Source organism: Eretmochelys imbricata, chromosome 4, assembly GCF_965152235.1.
Source record: "Eretmochelys imbricata isolate rEreImb1 chromosome 4, rEreImb1.hap1, whole genome shotgun sequence".
In the NCBI taxonomy this organism is placed as follows: Eukaryota; Metazoa; Chordata; order Testudines; family Cheloniidae; genus Eretmochelys; species Eretmochelys imbricata.
In genome coordinates this window covers 56,686,235-56,708,157 of record NC_135575.1, presented here as the reverse complement: position 1 = coordinate 56,708,157, position 21,923 = coordinate 56,686,235, and the positions used below count along the sequence as shown (strand labels likewise).

General features: G+C 40.2%; 1 protein-coding gene across 4 annotated transcripts in view; it reads right to left on the bottom strand.

The window, feature by feature from the left end:
* Positions 1-21,923, bottom strand: part of GAB1 (GRB2 associated binding protein 1) — a 143,708-nt gene that overhangs the window by 30,561 nt on the left and 91,224 nt on the right. For 2 of the 4 annotated variants that reach the window (XM_077815298.1, XM_077815297.1), the window contains exons 3-5: positions 11,965-12,178; positions 8,176-8,256; positions 3,122-3,711 (exon numbers count right to left, since the gene is read on the bottom strand). In XM_077815298.1, the coding sequence (XP_077671424.1) occupies positions 3,122-3,711; positions 8,176-8,256; positions 11,965-12,178 (885 nt within the window). The remainder of the gene's footprint in view (positions 1-3,121; positions 3,712-8,175; positions 8,257-11,964; positions 12,179-21,923) is intronic. The other 2 variants (XM_077815299.1, XM_077815296.1) reach the window with 1 other exon arrangement.

The following is a 21,923-nucleotide window of genomic DNA, read 5'->3' as shown; positions in this document are numbered from 1 at the left end:
TAAAAAAAGTCAAGTGTTAAACTCCTTTAATGAACTTGATAATAACAAACAGAATTAATTCTCCACTATTTGACCCTCTTTTTTAAAAGATTTCTAGGATTTTAATGATACTTTGTAATAGAGATATCCTTAATGAAGACCCCCTATGCTTTGCTACTTTGTTTCCAGAGTTTAAGTTCTTTTATTTCCACAGCTACACGCTTTTTCCTTTTGAAGACTATCTTTAATTGGAAAAATATTAGTAGTAACAAGCTTGGTGTCTGAAGACCACCCTTCAATACCTTTGTGATGGGGTGTACTCCCCGCTTTGGTTCTGAGAGGAATGAATTAGACCAGGTGAGCCCAAGCAGCCAATTAAGCAGCAAAAGAGGGAGATATAGGCTGAGTGGAAAGCCCTGATTATAGAGAAGCTCACCTGAGCAAAGGTGGGCTGAGCTAGCATAAACATAGGAAGTTGGCATCAGAAAAGGCTTCCGGGAGGAAGTTTGCAGTGACCTCCTCTTTAGTAGGAAGGGAAGGAAGGAACCCAAGGAAAGAGTACAACCCTGGGGAGGTCTGGCCCTCAGAGAAGGGTCTACACTGAAGTGGACAAGAGAGCCTGTGGGACGCAGGGTAGGAAGCAGCCCACGGAGCAAGCTGCAAGGTTGGGGACTGAACAGACCTTGGCTGTGTGTTGTAGGGTCCCTGGGCTGGAATCCATAGTACATGGTGGGCCCAGGTTCCCCTACCAGCCACTCAGGGAGCGGCACCATGGGGCAGTGAACAGGAAGACTGTCTGAGACATTACTGGAGTCACATTGCCAGGGCAGCGGACGTGAGGATTGCCTCATGCTCTTTTGTGGCAAGAGACTTTGAAAAATCACCCAGGAAGGGGAAACCGTTGTGATTTGGCTGGAGGGCTGAGGCTGCAGTAGCTCCTGGAGTGACAGGGGCTGCAGACAGAGAGACAGAGTGCAGCTGGCAGAAGGGGAGTCTGCCTCGCAGAACTAATCCCCAGAACAGCCAGGAGGAGGAGCTATCCTCCAGCGAATAGAGTGCCCTGTCACAATCTTGAAGAGCAAGAAGTACTGGTCTAAAGAAGAAACATATATACAGCGCTCAGGTGTCAGCCATGTCAAGTATAAACTCAGCACCAGTTGAGGAGGGAGGTGGAAGAGTGGCTCTAAACCACTTTTCTGATCCCCCAATCTGGGATGGCTAAAACCAGATCAGCCCCGGTGTAACTTAGAACAGCTTCTGAGTTGCTCTGTTTTTCCAGTAGCAGCCAGCTGGATATCATGTGCTCCACCCCACTCCCAAGGCACCCCATTTGCAGAGCGGTGGTTGTGTGGGGTGGAGGGGCAGCACAGTGTTGACTATGCCAGTTTTGTGACATCCATTGATTCCCCCGGTGTGAGGAGAAATCCTCAACTGCCCCTTTTTGACAGCTTTCTGGGCTGAATCCATGGCTGGTTTGGATCTACAAAGCCAGAGACGTGTTATCCACTCATCTAAGAGTCTATAATGCTCTGATAGAAAGAGGAAATGATGAGATTTTTTTTCTACCTATCAGCCATACAAACTGAATATCGACTCTAGCTCAAGCTGAGGGTTTGGGGTTTTTCCCCCCTTTTGCCTTCTCTGGCATACTTCTCTGGTATCACCACCAGAGAAAGACCCTACAGCACATTATATTTTTGCAAACACACAATATCCAAATTCTGCCCTGAGTTACATCTATACAACTCCAGTTATAACTTGCCTACAGGATCTTTATTACTAGTGAGAAAAAGAAAATAAGATCGCTTGACTTCTGCAAACCAAAGTGAGTTTGACAAGTAGAAAAGATATATGTAAACTAAGTAAATATTTTATCGGATCACTGACACTCAAGAAACATGGAACTCAAGCAAGTCATTTTTCCAGAACAATTTTAGAACAGCCATTGACTTTACAGCTGTTACTCATGAGGATTACCACTGCTGGGCCTTGAGCCACTGCATCTTTGACAGGAAGAGGGAACTCCACATGTGAAGGAAAGAAGCAGTTTGGTTTAGAAGCTACTCGTAGGTCTGGAACATGAGCCACTGCGCTGGCAAAAATGGTTTAGAGTGCTAACTTCCCTCTAAACTGCACGGCCACGCAGCAGGCTATCAAGTTCTGTGCAGGTGGGGAGAGGCACCTCTCCCCTGGCCCCATCCTCGGAGTTCTCTCTTCCCATTGCAGCCCCGGGGCAGCCTGCACCCCAAACCCCTCATCCCCAGCCCCACCCAGAGCCTGCACCCCCAGACAGAGCCCTCACCCCGTGCACCCCAACCCTCTGACACAACCCTGATCTCCCTCCCACACCCTGGACCCCTCATCCCCAGCCCCACCCCAGAGCCCTCATCCCTAGCCGGAGCCCTCATCCTCTGCATCCCAACCCTCTGCCCCAGCCCTGAGCCCCCTCCTGCTCCTCAACCCCCTCATCCCCGACCCCACCCCAGAACCCTCACCCCCCCCACACCTCTGCCTCAGCCCTGAGCCCCCTCCCACAGTCCGAACCCCTTGGTCCCACCCCCGCCACACATCACCTCTATATTGGTGTACTTAACAAAATTCATTCTGCACATGGATGTAAAAAATTTGAGGGCACATTGTTAGAGTGCACCAGGCAGGTGAAGCAGCGAAGGTCCATGATAAATACCATTTATCACAGGGCTACCACTACCACATAGGATTACAATATAAAATATACAGAAATATGAAGTATGTTGTCTGCAAATAATTTGGTCAATATTATATTTGAAGGCTGCGCTAGACAATCTTAATAAATTCTTGAGACTTGGACCATCAAAATTTAATAAAATGCCTATATTTTGGATGAGGTCACTAGAAGTAAGTTTCTATGCAACATATTTAAAGAAGACTTAAAAATTAATTTAAAATTGCTGATGTTTAAAAAGCTTGATAAAGCCTTTTTATGGTCTTCATTTTGGCTGAAATTTTCAAAGCATTCCAAGAGACTTAGGCACCCTATTTTCAAGAGAAATTGAGTGTATAATTCCCTTAGGCCCGTTCCTTTAAAGAGCTCAGCCTATTGCACAAAATGATTGAAACAAAAGAATCATGAAAAAGCAAGGTCGAGACACCAACTACTGACCTTTACGAAATATATTCAAATCTACAGTGGAAATGGTATTACTGCGTGATGGTGGCAATCCTGCTGTAGGGATGCAATAACTACTATCAGTGTCTGAGGCAGTACGAGTAATGCTACAAGTTTCCACGGGAGATCGATCCGAAGTGTGATGTGGTTTTGGTGGCCGAGGTGGAGGAATATCTGGAATAGTCTCTAGCTTTGAAGTTCCTTCTGGAAAAGTTCGTGGAATCTGATAAGTACCTCCAGGTGTTGGGGGAATGTCATAACTAATGGAGAAATGCCTCATTTGTGTATCTAATGATGTAGCAGAAGGGGTACTGAAAACATGCTGCTCTCCTTCTGCATCAGTCCCAGATGGAGATGTTGCCTTTGGTAAAACATCCTGTGAATAACTTCTAGGCAGGTTATAAAGACTGCAGTCTACGGACACTGATGCCGCTCGAGGTGGCGGAGAGTCATAGGCACTTTGCTGCTGAAAAAAGCCGTTCACTGCATGCTTGCTCAATGATGGAGCAGAATTTTTATGGGAGGATACATTATCATTGCAGTCAGTTTCAGAACAGATGGACTTTGCTGAGTCAGCATGCAATCTAAACAAAATAAGATTGAAATTTTGATGTATAAAAAAACACATTTCAACTGTAAAGAACAACAGAACATTTAAAATGTAAGCAACTAAAAGTCATTAAATTTCTTAATTCTAAAAAAAATTAAACAAAAATATTTAGAACAAAGATCTAAAGTAATTTTACATGTACACATGCACACACACACGTGTGTGTATATATTCATCATAACAGCTAGGCAGCTGGGGTTTTCACAAGTACGTGACTTTGAATAAAGTCTCAGACTGGTTTGGAGGGCTTCTTGTTTGGCTCGGTTTTTTTTTAAAAAAACATGTTGCATACTATATGAAGAGCACATCAATGGCAATGTTAACTGTCCAGACACAGTACAAAAATTCTGGGCTTATGGTAACTTGCTTCCTCTAATAAATATGAAGGAAATACAATTTTTTAAAAAAAAGCCTTGTAACTTGTGACAGCTTTAAGTTGATACCTAAAGACCATACACTTTTTTTTTAAGCATACAGAAGACAATGTATAGAGTAAAACAGGAAATGGAGGCAGAAAAGCTGAAGCAGTTAGTCTGAAGAAAAAAATTACAGGACAAGGAGAACAAGCCTGTATTCTGGTCTTGACCAGGGTCAAGACAGCATTGTTTGACTTTTTTTTATTTATTTTTTTAAAACTCTAACAGTGGGTTTTATGGGGCTTCTTTGGAAATTACGTCTCTGACGAAGACAACGCCTATCAATGAACTGTTACCTACAATGCCAAAAAAAGCAGTGGCTGCACTCACTCTCTCTCTCCCCTCTTGCGTAGAATTCCATCATAACATTGTTTGTGGCACAAAAATTCAGTTGATAAGCCTGACAGTTAGTTTAACACAAAAGTCAAAATAAACGAAAACACTAATAGGTAAACAGACCCTTAAACTTAGCATTTACCCACAATGCCTACATATTGGTATAGAATACACCACATTCTTTTCTAATTTAAGTATCACTGGAATCCACTGTTGCCTGTGTGGCACAATTTGAGCATGTCACTGTAATAAGTACAGCTTTTACCCCTACTACTCCAGTCACGTAACTGATTACACGGCAGTTTATAAAATTATTGGAGTAAATATTTGACTAAAGATAAAACAACAACATCTAACATCTTGGATACTAGGAGCTGTGAAAACAAAAAAGTTACACACTTACAAATATACAACCTGATTCTCTAGTGCGTATTCAAACAGAACTCCCAGCAAAAGCACTGCGAGTTTTGCCTGAATAAAGATGACAGGGATCTGCCCCATAATTTTATATACCATACCAGGAACAAACAAAAGGTCTCAAAGTCATATTTTTCCATCCTGTAGAAACAGTTGTCAAACTATAGTATCAAAGATTATTAGTCTCAGTGCGCACACGCACACACCTTCAAAAACTTCAAGTAATTAAAAAAAGCTACAAAAATAAAATACAAATTAAAGCAAGAAACACACAGCATAGCATGATATGACCATAGAATAGAAATTCATGTAGCAAGCAATACAGCACACTTTAATTTTCACTCTTCCATTCATGGATTATGCAGTTATTACAATCATTGTTGTCCATTACATATTCTCTGTTTACCTATGCTCCCAAACCCAAGTGGGCTTTAAAATATTGTGCACAAAAAGTATTACAAATATCTTTAAAATCTTACTTACCAATTCTGAGCACTAAGGAGCCTTTAACACGGACCTTTGAGAGACCGCCTAATGAGGCTGTGTTGCATTTTATGTAATTCTATAAATGCATAACATGCAGGAAACAGTCAGCTAAAACCATCATTGAAAATTAGTAGTGCAATAACAGTGCATGGATGCCACTCTAGTAGAGTACAGATCCTGCTAACCTAGATACCTCTTAATATGCTACCTAGTAATGCTACCATATTAAACTTTAATTACTTCTAAATGTAACAATGCTTTTCCTCACTGTTTCTTGTCCCTGCACATTCATGAAAACTGAACAGAAGGAAACAGGGAGAGGGATCAGCTTTGGACTACTTGAGGCAGCCTAGCCATCTTTCCCTTTTCCCTAGTGGCTGCAACTTGTGCTTTGGAATCTAAGCATTTTCAAAAACTATCCTTTTCAAACTGAGTCTCTAGTCCTTATGGATGTGCATATAACCTTCAAAATGTGAACTGGCGTAACTGATCTGTGTGTGTCTAAGTTTGAAGACATGCTGCAACAACAGTGCCAAAACAGGAGTAAATTGCCCCTTTTCATTTTAGTGTGACAATCTCTGAAGCATAAATGATCATTAAAATGTCAATAACAACTTTCACTGCTGATCAAAACAGGCATGGAAGAACTGGTATAATTATGAAAATCTGCACAATGTACTGCGAATGGCATCTCAGACTGGGACAGCCAGGGTTGTGAGCGCCAGGGTTGTGAGCAGAGCTTGTAAACAGAATTAACACTATTATTTTCCCAAACTGACACTAGAAGCAGGATGTTTAGTGAAGGGTGCATTTCTTCAATTCAAGCAGAACAGCAAAATTTTATAACTTTTCCATACACTTTCATAGCAGGTCAAGAATAACTTTTCTGGCTCTGATAGTGCATCAGCAGACAGTACGGATTACTATCACTGCACTGCATCACTGCACTCCTATTTATTTAAAAAAAAGACTGACTTAGCAAGAGGAAAAAAATTAGCCACATCTGTTACCAAAGTAGGACTGACACACCAACTCCTAGCATCATGGTTGTACTACACATTGTCCTTACACGGGTGCATTACCAGTCCCAAGCACTGGCAACATAATGTCAACCCCATTCCTTTTCCCACACTAAGACAGCCTCTCTTTCCATGGTACCATGAAGAGAGTCCTGTACATCCTTCAAGTCCTGACCTGGCTCCACAGAGGTGGTGATGGGATATAGGACCATACTCAAACTGGCTTCCACTCTCCATGTAGCTGTGTAGTTGTGGGAGTATGCACGCCCCGACAAGGCTTTGAACTACAGTAGCTCTTCACTTAAAGTCATCCCGGTTAACGATGTTACGTTGCTGATCAATTAGGGAACATGCTCATTTAAAGTTGTGCAATGCTCCCTTATAACATCGTTTGGCAGCCGCCTGCTTTGTTCCCTGCTTGCAGGAAGAGCAGCCCGTTGAGCTAGGTGGTGGGGGCTTGGAACAAGGGTGGACCAGCAGCGCCCCTAAGTTCCCTGTGTGGCAGCCGCCCAGCAGGCTATCAATTGCGGGCAGTTCAGCTGTCCCTTCCCCCACTACCATGTGCTGCTCCTGCCCTCTGCCTTGAAGCTGCTCCCCGAGCCTCCTGCTTGCTGTGCAGGGGCCAGACGGGGGCTAATGTCAGGGTGTCCCCCTCCCCCCTGCTCCTGCACCCCGCTTACCCCATCTTCCATAAAGCAGGAGGGACAAACGACAGGGCTCAGGACAGATGGAGATTCTGGCAGCAGCTGTGGTCTCAGCTTGCTGATTAACTTAACAAGGCAGTGTACTTATGAGTGGGGGCAGTGTACTTAAAGGGGAAATGCTCATCTCTCTCTCACACACGGTTTGTGTGCCTGCCTGCCATGCTGTCTCCCCTCCCTCCATTCGTGCTGCCTTATAGAGTGTGAGGCTACATTAATAACGAGTTAACCCTTGAGGGCTCACCCAATTGCTAGTTCATCATTTAGCAGTAAGGCATTCCCTGGGAAATATCCCACCCTCTGACTTCACCACATCAACCAGCTTCACAATCATCATTGCTGTGTACAGTATTAAAATTGTTTGTTTAAAACTTATTGTGTGTGTGTGTGTGTGTGTGTATATGTCTTTTGTCTGGCAAAAAAAAAAATTTCCCTGGAACCTAACCCCCCCTATTTACATTAATTCTTATGGGGAAACTGGATTCACTTAACATGGTTTCGCTTAAAGTCGCATTTTTCAGGAACATAACTACAACGTTAAGTGAGGAGCTACTGTAGGTAAAGGCACATTTTTGTCCCTTTAACTAGCTCTTGGTTCCTCTTCCCAAAACTAGCTGCTGACAAGAGGATTGGGAACACAAATAATTTTACAGAAATATTCAGTTTTGAAGCAGACTGAGGATTGAACTCCCCACTTTCTAATACACTGTAAGTAGTTTGGTCACTTATCCTGCACCAATAGCTTTCCCTCCGTGAGAATCAATACAACAGGGCCGAGAGACTACTCCAGACAAGGTATAAGAGCAAAGCAGCTATTGTGTATCAGCACTCAGGAATGGTAAAAGAGCAGTGTGAGAAGCATGCATGGTAGAAATGTGAGTTCAGCCTTGATAGGTCCTGTCATAGCCCTATCTTGATTAACTGAAGTTGGGTTATATTGTTTCTTTTATTAAAACTCACAGCAGACCATGCAGGACATGTTTCAAATATGAAATTTTCAAGCAGGTTATGGCTCTGTGCTTGATTTCTCACACAGACTAAAAAACAACAATTATACACTCACTGCAGTGGAATCTTTTTACTTTCAAAATCCTCCAGTAGTAGATATTCTTTCCCTTCTTCAGAGATAAAGGATGACCCTGGGCTGGTTTATAAACAGGAAAAAATGGAGTAAGATCAGCAAGATAACAGCTGTTATTTTGTATGTATCTCTGCCAACCAGCCAAAAATTTAAAGATTTCAAACAGACTCTATGGATGCAATTTTTCTTGTAAGATCAAAGTTGAACTCTCAATCTTATTTAACACTGCAGTGAAATGTAATGACATTTTTTACTATTTAACTATTAGAACTTTAAGGATGGTCCAAAGTGATCAAGGCATAAAACTGTACTGTAAAATAAATGATGATGATTATTAACACAACTACTATCATTTCTAACATACCCCCAATTCCAGTAATTGTACAACATTTTTAAAGTATCTATAAATAAAATATGCGTATGGTGGCACTGAAGATGCAAATGCCAAGAATCTTGAAAATCCCAAAAAAGAAATAACCTAGAAATAGAAATAATTAATAAAAAGATAGAAAAAAACCCAGAAATAATAAATAAAAAGAAATAACCTAGAAACTATTTGCCTTTAGTCCCCCTCCCCGAAATGTACTGGGATGCACTGATTCCTAGATGCTCTAAAAAGCAATATGTTAAAGAAAGATATTTTCTCCTCATTTTTCGATGAACACTGGCCACTGTTGAAGGATGAACTAAAAGGTAAACCAACTCCCAAACTAAACAACTATGAAAATTACTTTAATTTGTAATTTTTTTCTAATGTTATAACATCTGCCTACTGTATTATAACTATTATTATCTTTTATTTTTAAAAAATATGGTTAAAAAACTTTGCTAAGAAATACTGAAGGCCAAAAGGATGCATCAATGGAGTCCACCAACACCTAGAACCTGTATTATAAAATCCAGAGATTAATTATTCTACTTCTTAAAAAAACTGCAAAAAGTATGAAAGTCTAGAAACTAACAGTAAAGGAAAGTAGCCACTTCAGTCATGCCATGTATTCCTTCTTCACTCACCACTGCTCCTGTGCGCTCATACAAGTTTCCCCTCCCCACCCAATCGTAAATATGACCCCTTATAATCTGCATAAATACATAACATAAATTGCAAAGATATTGTGAAATTCTAGTTCAGTGGTGGGCAACCTGCAGCCCACTGTTCTAGTTCCTTATCAAGGGGTCTATTTCCAATTTGCTATGGCCCCATTTCAGCAAAATATATATGCCCAACGTTAGGCAAGTGCTTCACTTGCTGAATTGGGGCTAAAACTACCATATAACATTATTTTGCAGTAACAGTTACATATTTTATAAAACAAGGACAAACAGTTAGATGTTAAACAGCAAGCTCACCTCAACCCACACTATTAGTGGTGCTACTGCCTCACTATAACATACCAAACAACAAGGTCTTCCAATACTCGTAACACCATATATTCAACACGTTCCACAACCCGCAAAATAATGAACCACAGCTCCCTGAGCACCTTTTTCTTTCATCTTCCCCTCTCCAAGTCCAACTAGCATCCTGCCCCTCATCTCTCTCTCTCTCTCCCCTCCTGTCTCATCCAGACCTTCAGGGAATCATGGTGACATGCAGTCCATTCATACACTCTCCACCCTCACATTCCAATATAATTATCCTTTCTAACTACTGATCAATCTTATACTTCTATAATCCTACCACTCAACTCTATTTAGCGTACAATGATTATATATGACATAACATCACACAATAAACGAATAAACTAAATTCATTGGCTACCTCCCTCAATCCCCTCCCATTCTCCACGGTCCCTCCCAGATTCCTATTCCTCCACATTTCTTCCTAGTCTCCCACCTCAACCCATACTCTCAATTCTGACTCCGTTCAGCAGCTGGTGTCAGAAGATGCTCAACTTATATTTCTAAAAAGTGTTCTTCATAGCACTTACACAACTCTTTACCTGCCCCTACCACAACTAGGCCCCTTGAAATGCTGAGGAAGACTTCTTGTCACCAGAGGCAATTAAAAAAAAAACAATCTGGAGTTTCTAGGCCAAGCCGTTCTGGTGATACAATGAGCCAAAAAGGAATTAGAATCGTATTTAGAAAGTAAACTACAGCTAAATATTCAAAACACTACCTTTAAAACTCTTTTTTTAAAATCAAACTGTTCAGAAAATCTTTACCCTCAGAAGAGATGTGACGTATTTCAGAAAGATTGGGGTTTTTGAGGGGGAGGAGGAAGTTAGTGGAATGTCTAAAACTAGTAGCTTGAACCTTTAATATAGAGTTACTACTACTGCTCCATATTACACAGATTCCTTCCCATCAGGTTGCAAGACACAGGTGGACATTCTGCCCTTTAATATTTTACGAGTTAGCCAGTGGGCACGCTCCACTCCAAGCACTGTTTTGAGTGTGGGAGGGCTGCCCACCATCTTCATCTTCCATGGACTGGACGAGAGCAGGCTTATTTGCCTGCCCTAAATGAGGTATTTTGGGAGTTGGTTGCAGTCAGCAACAAAAAAACTAAGAAATACTCCTCTTGTCCTAGGACCATTGTACCTTACTCTGTGGTGCTCCAGAATGCATGGCACAGTAACACTGAAACCTGGCAGAGAGTCACACCATTGACAAGGTATTGCTCTAAGTGAATGTGTGGAAGACTCAGGAAAAACACTTTCACAGACCTCTGCTTAGCCTTTAAATGTGCCCCTTTGCAATCAAGAGAATAATGAGCAAGCTTCTCTAGAAATACACAAGGGACCATTATTTTAAATGGTTACAGCAAAGCATCTCTGCTTGAGAGGTTTCTAATGTTTTCCAAGGACCATTCTGAGAAACAAAGCAATAATTCCTGGATATTTACCACTACATATTACATCCTCCTATACAGGCGGCATTACATTTCCATTTAAAATGAGAAGCAGCAGTTACTTGGGTACATCAGTTACCAGAGCTGGTCAGATTTTTTTATGTATATTATAAAATACTAGCCAGTTTTCCTACTCTTTAGGAGAGATACAGAGTGGGTAAATCTATTTAATATTAAATTGGACATAATTAGATCATACTAATTTTTCTATATTATTCAAAACACACTAACAGCTCACAAAACTCAGGATGCAGAGACTGGATGGTTCAAGATAAATTGTGTCTCATCACAAGATCTCTTGTTTGAATTTGATCCAGGTCAGTAATAACCAAAAACTGATCATTTGAGGGTTGCTTCGCAGCCTGTGTTAAATGAGTTGGTGATCTCAGTACAGGTTTGGCTGATTTTCATCCCTATCACCGAGCCACCACTGTAACTGGTGGTAATTTGGCTTCCCTGATAGTAGTTATGGTAGAAGTACAAGGTACTAAACGGCCACCTCTCCATCCTAGAGCTGGTTTGAGGCACAATGGAGAGTGGTGAGAAGATAGATCCATCTTTGCTATCCAAGTTGCACCTAATTCCAGAGATATACAGAAATATTTGGTCTCCGGGACTATTAGTCTGGTACATTTTATCAGCAAATAATTTAAAAAATTTAGAAAAACAACAAAAAAACAAAGATGCTAGCTCTGATGCTACCATTTCATATTATTAAAAGAAGAAATTCGAGCCCAGAACATAGGGAGAAGAGCAAAAGTGATCGGGTAAAGAATCAAGACTTGTGCATTTGACTGCTGAATAACTTCAACAAAAAGAAATCATGTAATATACAGAAATGCTTTGCAGGAGTAACCATCTTTGGTCTATACAAATGAAACGACTACTGCAAAAAAATGAAAACACCCATTTACCTCGTAGGTTCAGGCTTCTTACTTTGACAATTTATTAGCAATAGGTAATCCTGAGGATCTTCTTGGCTAGATGAGGACTCCAGAGGTGGGATGTTAATTAGTTGATATGGAGGAGGTAGGGATGATTCTGCTTGTACAGATGGTGGTGAAGTATTGACTGCTAATGGTAATTCAGCAGATGCTTGTAAAGAACTGCCAAGTGGCTTCACAGCATCTATGACATAAAAGTACAGAGATGTTAATCATTCTTTTCATAGTTTATTGTCTTCTTTAAACTATATGATGTCATTGGAAGGTAAACAACATTAATATTAAGATTATAGCATGCAGATTAAGCTAATTTCAGCATAACAATAATTTCTGACTCACTCAAAAACAGGTCTGTAGGATATTAGAAAAATATTTCTAAACAAAACTGTATATGGAAGATCATTTTGTCTGATTTGATGTACAAAGAGGATGGAAGAGGACCTCCTTCATTCTAGGCCATTCAAAAATGCCCTGGGACCCTGTTGTTCTTCAGATTTTTCCAGATGTCATCAGTTGCCTGACTGTCCCTTCAAAACTAGAGGTTTTTGTCTTGTTAACATGATTTTTCACCCACTTTTCTGGTCACAAGCAAAATAAAGATGCTGACTGGTACAATGCAACAATTAAGCAGACAAATCTGTTGTTCTAAAACAACAGACAAGCACTCATAGGTTAAAATTATGTTATGGTTGCATGATTCCACATTTTACACTGTGTTCAATGTATTTTTCCTTGATTCCAGTCACTTTGGTATTTGATACTAGAAAACTAGGCAAAATGGAATTAAGAAACAGGAAAAAATGCACAAAAAACGAACAAAAAGGCTTTGCTCATATGGAACATTCACTGTTGCCTACAAGAACTTGTGAGATGTGCTAAATTCCCAAAGAAGTCTTTCTATTGCTACCCAATCCTGACCTGCTACACCTCTTATTATTGTGCTGCAACGTTAGATCCAGGTGGGTCTTTTGTTGTCCCACCTCTCCTCTTTATAATTCTTTTCCACCTTCCATTTGTGAATGGTCTTTCCTTGCCAAATTTAATTCTTTGGTTTCTCCAGAAACACACACACACGAACATCATTTTGTCTGGTATTCTGGAAAATGCTAGCAGCATCAGTTAGCAATAAACCTTCAACCCTTTTAGTCTGTTTTTAAATTAACCTGTTTCATTTCCTTAAATTATTGGACCATCCTTAATTTATGTATTGTTAAATGTCAAGACTCTGCATGTGCAATTTGCACATCTTGCCAACGATATCTGAATATTAGCATTGTTCTAATTAATTCACTACCCTACAATGCAACTGATCCATTAACCTTGCAACGACCTACAAGGGTAACCCACAAAACTAAGCAGCTTAATAAAGGGATGTTCCCAGAATGATGATGATGTGTTCAATGATAATTCTGAATAGGGTTCAACTTTTAAGGCATTTAAAAAAAAAAGTGACTATGACATGATCATTTCCTGTTTAGGAACTGCAAAGACTTTATATGAACAGATTTTAGTTTCCCACATTTCACAATGCAACGAACAACTTAATTCCCTGATGTCTGTATTAAAATGACAACTGCAAAATTCTCTTCATTCCCATACAGAAGTGGAACAGCTGGGGCTAGACAATCTCTGGGGTCCTGACAAGAGAAGGATTGAGGGGAAGGTAAGGTACAGGCTCAGCTGCTTCAGAGCCTTCCCTTCTCCTTCCTTCACGACAGCTCAGAATGCACGCAGACGTCATGCCTGGGCAGAGTGCAGAGAAGGAGGAGGAGAGGTTGCTCCTTCATTAGCCAGGCTTGTGGGGTGGTGGCTGAGAAGAGAGGCAATGGGCTCTGTGGCCCCCCTTTTTACCCTTGCTGTATATAAAACCCTCATAGACATGAGCTAGGATCTTTTTGTACACAGGTAGTGCACTAATCACACACGACAAAATCCAGTATGATGTCCCTGAACTTTACAGGAAAGATGGACATGTCTAGTAGACACAGGGACAGATGTGTGATCAGCAGAACCTAGTGGATTGACAGAAGGCAGATACCAGCAGCGTGTGTGTGGGTGTAGCCAAGCTATTCTCAGTGGCACTCTCAATGCCAGTGCAGATAATAGGCTCAAAGTGACCAGCTCCAAGAAGTAAACATGAGTAAGAAGTCTGGGAGATGACTGGTAGACCCTATTTGACTGGAGGAAGAAGAGGAGTCTGTAAGTCTTTGTGAACTGAGGGACCCTTCACATGTACTTTCATTCCCCCTTCCAGAGGAAGGTCAAGAGAATTCAGAAATGGGCTGAATCCTAGGGATTAGAATGAAAGGGGCCAACCATAAATGGTTATTTGGACATTTAAACACCACACTGGACCCAAATATATGCTTGGTATTTGGGGTGGGTGGAGTGCTAAACCATGAATATCATCCAACTTATGAACCTATACTGTGAAATCTATCCTGATGTGGATGCATGGCATGCTCTAGTGAGTCCCCAATCGTTATTTTAAACCAATGTATGATTTGAACAGTGATTGAGTTACTCTGAAACAAAAGTCTTAGTTCAGCTGAAAATTATTTTTTCTTCACCTTAAGAGTGCTTCTAATTTGCCTTGCATGAGTCTAGTATTGTTAATAATTGTTTTCAGTACTGATAAAGTAAACATTAATGTTTTAATTTAGTGTTTTTAAACACTCAAAACTCTCTTTAGCCATTTAATATACGTTGGAACCTGATGTGATGTTGAAGGTTTAGCCTAGCAGCTTACTATGATTTTAATGAGCTTTAATAATGATCTTGGTTCATTATTACTAGTAAAAAAAGCATTCAAAATCTTTTGGTTTGTTCCCAAAGCTCAGACACCAGGGCTGCTTTGAAATAACTGAACTGGAAAAGCATTCAGTGTATTTATCATACACATGAGCACAACAAGCATCCCATTTCACTTTGAATTCCTGTATTCAGTAGAGCTGGAACAAGCAGCTTTTTAAACTGGACAAGTGGGGAGATTATTTTTATTTTTTCGCTGGTTGGTAACAGTGGACAGATGTGTCAGCCAGTTGAGTGTTTGTCAGTCTGGTCAATATAAAGCTGGGTATAAGAGCAAAGTTACACACAAAATAGTTATGAAAATTAAACAATGGTTAAAAGGACATTTTGCAACCAAGAATAATGAAAGGCTTTCCCTCACCCTTTAGGTTATTTATAATGTTGCTGATGTGTGCACGCTAAGAATAATCTAGAAGGTTTGAATGCCTTTTTTACGTATGAACTAAATTATTTGTTATAGTGTACTTTGCAAATGAGTACAGTAGAACTTTCCACCACTTTTTAAAGTATGTAATACTTACGTAAAGTGTTTGCATAATGTGAGCAGAATATAAAAGGTTATGGGAGCCTTTATAAAAATATTGATTTAATAAAATGTCAATCGTGCTGATTTAGAGTATGAGAAAGCATTCTTCATAGGATGTAGGTAGAAGTACTGGAAAGTAAAAATGGGATTTTCCCATTATAAGCATGAATCAGCAACAGATAAGCCATTGCCTGGCTCTAAAATTCTTAGAGATGAGTCATTCAATTCAGTTACTACTATGTAAATGTTTTAATTAAAATGATTTAAAGACAATCTATCTATTAAAGTAATAACCTTGAACAAATCCTACATATACTATGGAGATGGAGCCATTTGAGAGCCTACATAGACAGAGTACACACTTCTACAGAAAACTCAAGAATTTGTGGTGGTGTACCTACATGTATATGCACACACCCCCCCCTCTCCACCCACCCTAGAATGTGGTATGCAAAAGGGAAAATGTATGTCGAATAATCTCAAAGTACACAGACATGTCACTAAATCACTTATCTTTCAACCAACTAATATTTTATAATAAGGGACATCATTTCTGCAGTATTATTGTAATATAATATAAATCACATCATGACACACAGGATGCTTTAACTCCTCTATCCAGCCCCAACACCAATTTCTCCCTCTCCTCTTGCATTAGTTTTCAGTCTGTTTTGAAATCAAGGACACCATCTTTAATAAATGTCTCAATCAAAAAACCTTATAAATATAAACTGAGTCACCCACTCACCCTTGGAGGTTTTCAGCTCCCTTACATAAACTATCAATATATGAGTCAAGACAGTAAATATAGCACCCATGAAATACAGCCTACATTTACGCACTCTTCTGTAAAGAGCGTAATATAGAGCTGGTCAGGAATTTTCCAATGAAGCAGTTTCAACGAACTTCCAACAAAATACAAGCAGGGTTCCACGAGAAACCTACCTGCTTTCTTGCCAGCTCCCCTGGCAGGCTACTCAGGAGCCTGCACTTCCAGGGGCCACACCTCTAGGTCAGTCTCACCATGTGCACTTTCCCAGACCTCCAGGCTCCCTGCCATGGAGCTGGGAGCTTGAAAACTTGAAGAACCAGGTTCAAGCTGGAGCTGTCAGGGCTTCTAGGCTCCATGCTGTGGAACAGGCAGCCTAGAAAACTTGGGAGCCACAGCTGAGCTGGGAGTTGTAGAGTTTGAGTCAATTCTGTTTAGAAATATTTGAAATGAAACATTTGGATTATTTGCAAACAATATTTTTCCAGTTTTTCCCACTATGGGAAATTGCTAAATTTATACTTGGTTCTGAAACAGAACAACATTTTTCAGCTTTTCACAATTTCCCACATAGTAGAAACTCTGCCTTTCAACCAGCTCTAGTGTAGGATCATGAAAGAAAATCCAATCTTTACATTCTTGACTTTTTAATGACTAACTTTGAGCACCTGAATATTTCAAAAGCTTATTTTGTTTTTTCAGTCTCAAGTTACATTTAGTCCTCTTTTTCAAAAGAATTTAACAACTGTTTATTTTATGTACTGCTGCATCTCCCACTGGAATCCAGATATTAACTGTGTTTCGGGTATCTGAGACAGATACTCTTACTGCTGTGTCTAATGTCTCAAAGGATCCCAAGACTTGATGCCCAACAGTTTCTAGATCAACTTTTCTCCCATTTAAAAAAGTCCTCTTATTTAAGGTGAGTTTAGTCCACATGAAAGGAAATCTAATTGAGAACACTGGAAAATGAAGTCAATCAGTAAAGATGTTAAATAATTTCTCCTGAGGAAAAGAAATCAGCTAAGTTATAGACATTCTTCCATATGTCAAATTTATATTTGCTCACTAGGATGGGTATCTGGCAATAAAGGTTAGCCAGTCAACGATATACTGCATCTTGGCAGGAGGTTAGACGAGATGACCCTTGAGGTCCCTTCTAATCCTGTGGTTCTATGATAGAATCTAGTCTGAAAAGTTTTAAGTAGTGCTTTTCAGGGACTCATTTTTAGCCACTGCAGCCTCCTCCAAAATACCTGTAATTAGGTTATGAGAAACGTTGCACTCTCCTCTCTCCAATCTCTCCATCTGGCCATCGCCTTGTCTCTTTCAGCATCACTCATCTGCTCTCTTCCTCTTGCCCTATACCTAGCCTTTCTGAGATTCCCACTCCATCAATGTCAATGACTTCTCATTTGCTCTCAACTCTCTCCTCTCTTCCATGATATGGTTGTCAATTGTCTTCATGCTTCACTTTCATCTATCCTGGACTCCTTAGCTCCTCTCTCTGCTATTGCCAGGTCTGCCTTGCCAGCCCTGGATCAGCCTAATATCTACTTCCTCTGTTCCTGCTCCTATGCTGCTGAATATCTCTGACAGAACGGCTGTGACCAAGCTGACTTCCCCCACTACAAATTTGTTCTCTCCTCCTTAAATTCTGCCATGTTCCTAACTAAGCAACTTTACTTTTCCACTTTAATTGAATCCCATCTCTGCAATCCTAGCCATCTTCTTTTACTATCTTTGACTTCCTCCTCAAACCCTTTCCCACTCACTTATCTTTCTCCTCAACTCTCACTCTCCTCCAGTTATTTCCCTTCACAATACAAACATGCTTTAGTTTCTCATTTTAACAACCCCCCCTCCCCACCCAACATGTCTCTCTAAATACTATCCTATCGCCCTATACCCTTCATCTCTAAGTTCATTAAACACACTGTCCACAGTCATTTTCTGGAGTTCCTCTCCTCCAGTTCTACCTTAGATCCTCTCCAACCTGGCTTCTGCCGCTTGCACTCCATTGGAGATGCTTTCACCAAAAAGTCTGTAACAGTCTATTCTTAGCCAAAGTTCAGAACTATCCTCATCCTCTTTGATCTGTCAGTTGCCTTCATAACCATCAACCATGTTCTTCTTGATATCTTGTCCTCCCCCATGATCTCCATGACTCTGTCCTCTCCTGGTTCTCCTTCTACCTCTCTAATTACTCCTTCAGTGTGTCAGAGGATCCTCCTTATCCACCCCCCCAGCTTTTTGTGGGGGTGGGGTTCCACCGAACTCCATCACATAGTCTCTTTCTTTTCTCCCTCTACACCTTGTCTCCGGGTAATCTTGTCTGCCAACACAAATTCTACTGCCCTCTCTATGCTGATGACTCACAGATTTACCTCTCTACTACAGACCTGTGTTCTCCTGTTCAAATTATAATCACAGCTGGTTTCTCTAACATCTCCTTGTGGACATCCAGCAATCAGTTTACAATCAAGATGGACAAAACAGAGCTCTTACTCCTTTCCCTCCAAGTCCTCCCTCCTTTTTCTATCACTGGACAACACCAGCATTGTTCTGGTCACGCATCTATAACCTGGATGTCATCATCAACTCTGCCTTCTTTCTAGATCCTCACATCAAGGCTATGTTTAAATCTTGCCAATTCTTTCTGCATAACATCACTAAGACATGGCCATTCTTTTCCATCCATGCAGCCAAAACTCTCCTCCTTGCTCACAATATTTCACATCTCAATTACTGCTACATGTTCCTCTCTGGCCTTGAGATATCCCATCTTGTCCAGCTCACATCCATTCTTTGCCAAGATTATTCTCCTAGCTTATCACTTTTACCATGATACTCCTCTCTTTACTTCCCTCCACTGGCTCCCCCATTCTCTAATGCATCAAATATAAACTGCTTGTCTTCACTTTCAAGGTCCTTCATGGCCTATCCTCACCTATCATCGTTCATATGCTATTAAGATGTCGACTCCTGCCTCTGATCAGCCAAAGATGCCAGCCTCCAGTGGTTAAATTTTCAAACAAACACTTTTGTTGTTTCGCCCAAGCTACCCCTTGTGTGGGAGGAACTCCCCATAAACATCTGCAAAGCTACCTCATTCTCCTCTTCAGATCCTTCCCTTTGCTGTAATGCCTACAAAAATCTTGGTAACAGTTAGGCTGCAGGAGTGCCGAGACCATGCCCACCATGCTGACTAGTACTATCTCACTGTTTCCTTGTTGTATTTTCTCTTATTGTAAGCTCTGTGAGAAAGGGACTGGTTTTACTCTGTTTGTATAGCACCTAGCAGAATGGGGTTCTGATCCATGACTGGGACTCTTAGCTATTACCCAACTACAAAAACAGATGATAACAACGACAACATCATCATCATCTGAGGCTGCCTGCCACTGTGGAAGTAGATACAACTGGAAGGAAATTCAGGGCATTCTCTTGCGGCCGGTGACTGATTGTACCCACCTAGCTTCAAGCAACCTGAAGTACCTAATCATAATGCATCTGTGAACCTTAACATGATGAAGTAAATCCCATAACTTGCAGAAAATTTAAATCAAAAACAAATTGTACAAAACTGAAAGGCAACAGAAGAAAGTAAAATTGTTATTTCGTACAGAATGATTTAGTGAATCTTGAAAAAAGTTCCTTTTTTGTGTGAAGTAGAACTTTGATTCCTTTGAAGAAACATGATCAGCATTTCTGGAAAATATAATTGAAATGCTATGAAGAAAATAACCAAGATCTATGGGAGGGCAGGTGAGGGGAGGATATACACTATACCCTTCTTCTGTTCTTTTTCTCCTGTTTTCTTTCTCTTCCACTTCTTTTCCTTTATTCTTGCTACATTTATTTATTTGAATAGGCTGATGAACATACTGTTTGTATGTAGTATGACAACTCTTTTTCTCTAAAGCTCTGATTCATATACAAGTTTAACTTTAATGACTATAAAGGCAACCTACATTTTCATTTTTATTATTTTTTTACTTCAAAATAGTTAAAATACATGTAGTACTGTAGTTTTCTGCTGAACACATACGTGTGTGTTGAGAGATACAGTATGAAGTTTTATAGAAAAGTAACTAAAATAAACCCTTACGCATTACCACTCCCCATTTTCATTTTAGATAGATATTACAGAAAGATCCTGGAAATTAGCACTTTACTGCTTTCATCTGAAGATGGGGTAGAAATTAACATTAAACACCCACCAATTTGTTTCTGTTAATTACAAAGAATAATAACTTAAGGTTGTTAGGTAATTTGAATATCTATTTTTGGTAACTCCGGACTCACCAGGAATCCAAAATAATTTAAGATCTTCTAACTGAAAGTATATGTAAACTCTGTCTTGAAAACTAAATCCCTGTAAAAGAAACTGTCCTACAATATACAGTGCTGTAGTGTACTGCTTCCTTAACTCTGCTCTCAGAAATCTGCACAGATTCAACAGCTTGTGACACTGATGATTCAGGAACATGAATCAATCTGCTCATTGTCCAAACAACAAAATGAAGTTATTGTAATTTTCCAAAATGAACGGTGACGACGTGCATAAATCATTTCTGCTTGGAAGGCCTACGCTGGAACACCACATAGCAACACTCCTGTGCAAGTCAAAGGGAAAAAAAGAAAGAAAATAACAGCCTGCCAGCACCACAGATATTCCAGTAAAGCTACCAGATAGCACAGAAGGAGCAACATAGTGATCCACTGGGATAATCCTTCCCCTCCCACCACCAGAGCAGTATTTCCCCCACCCACAAATTAATCTTCAAAATACACAAAACAAAACAACAATCACATTCTCATGATGAAGCAGCCTATTAGCAGCACAACATACCACTGGCCTGACCCAGCTCCCCTTCATGTCAAGGGAGTTGATTTGAAGAGGAGCAGACAAAAGCAAAGCTTTCACTCAATCCTTAATCTAGCAAGGGCTGGTAATGGAGCAAATCCCATAGTATCAAGTCCTCCAGCCAATCTGAAGAGTGGCACTGTCAGACTCTGAAGGCAACTGTCTTCAGTTTTCCTTAGGCCAGAGGGAAGGTTGCCACTGTCCCTCTGGGGAAGGATATAAATCATACTTATATCTGTTCCTATAAGGAAGTAATAAAATTGGTATACTTTTTATTTTCTGAAGGAAGAGAAAGGTTTGCCAGTACATAGATGTAATTTATCCTCTATTTAACATCCCAAAATAATCTATACATTAGCTGGGATAAAAATGTAACTAGTGCATATGATTTGAAGCTACTCTTTAATATGTGGGTGCAGAGACACATATCTTGTAAAAATCAGATACTGAAAATTCATGCAGATACACAGTTCCTGATTTTCCAAGCTATTTAAATTTTTCACTTTGGCAATGCAGGCCAAGGTTACATCCATAAAATATGCAACAGTACCTTATTCCCAACTAGAAAAGCCATGGTATGAAATTTGAAGGACTTATGTTTGTAGAAAACTGATCCAGGACTATCAAGCCTTAGAATCCAAATGAGGATCTAGTCTACTTCTCCCTTCCCCAGCAAACACATAACATGCACACACACAAAAAACCCTCCTACCAAAAAGCTGAAGATGTAGTGCTCTACCTAATTCCATATTAGTGTCTGGAATAAATGATTCCATATAGTTCCCATAAACCTCTCTATATACACATCCACATAGGCTAGCACATGCAGAGCTGGGAGAAATTTCTTTCTTTTCTTTCTTTCTTTTTTTTTTCTGAAAAATGCTTATTTGGCTCAACTGAAACAATATGGGTGGATTTCGGCTAATTGTTTTGGTATAAAGAAAAAAAATGGG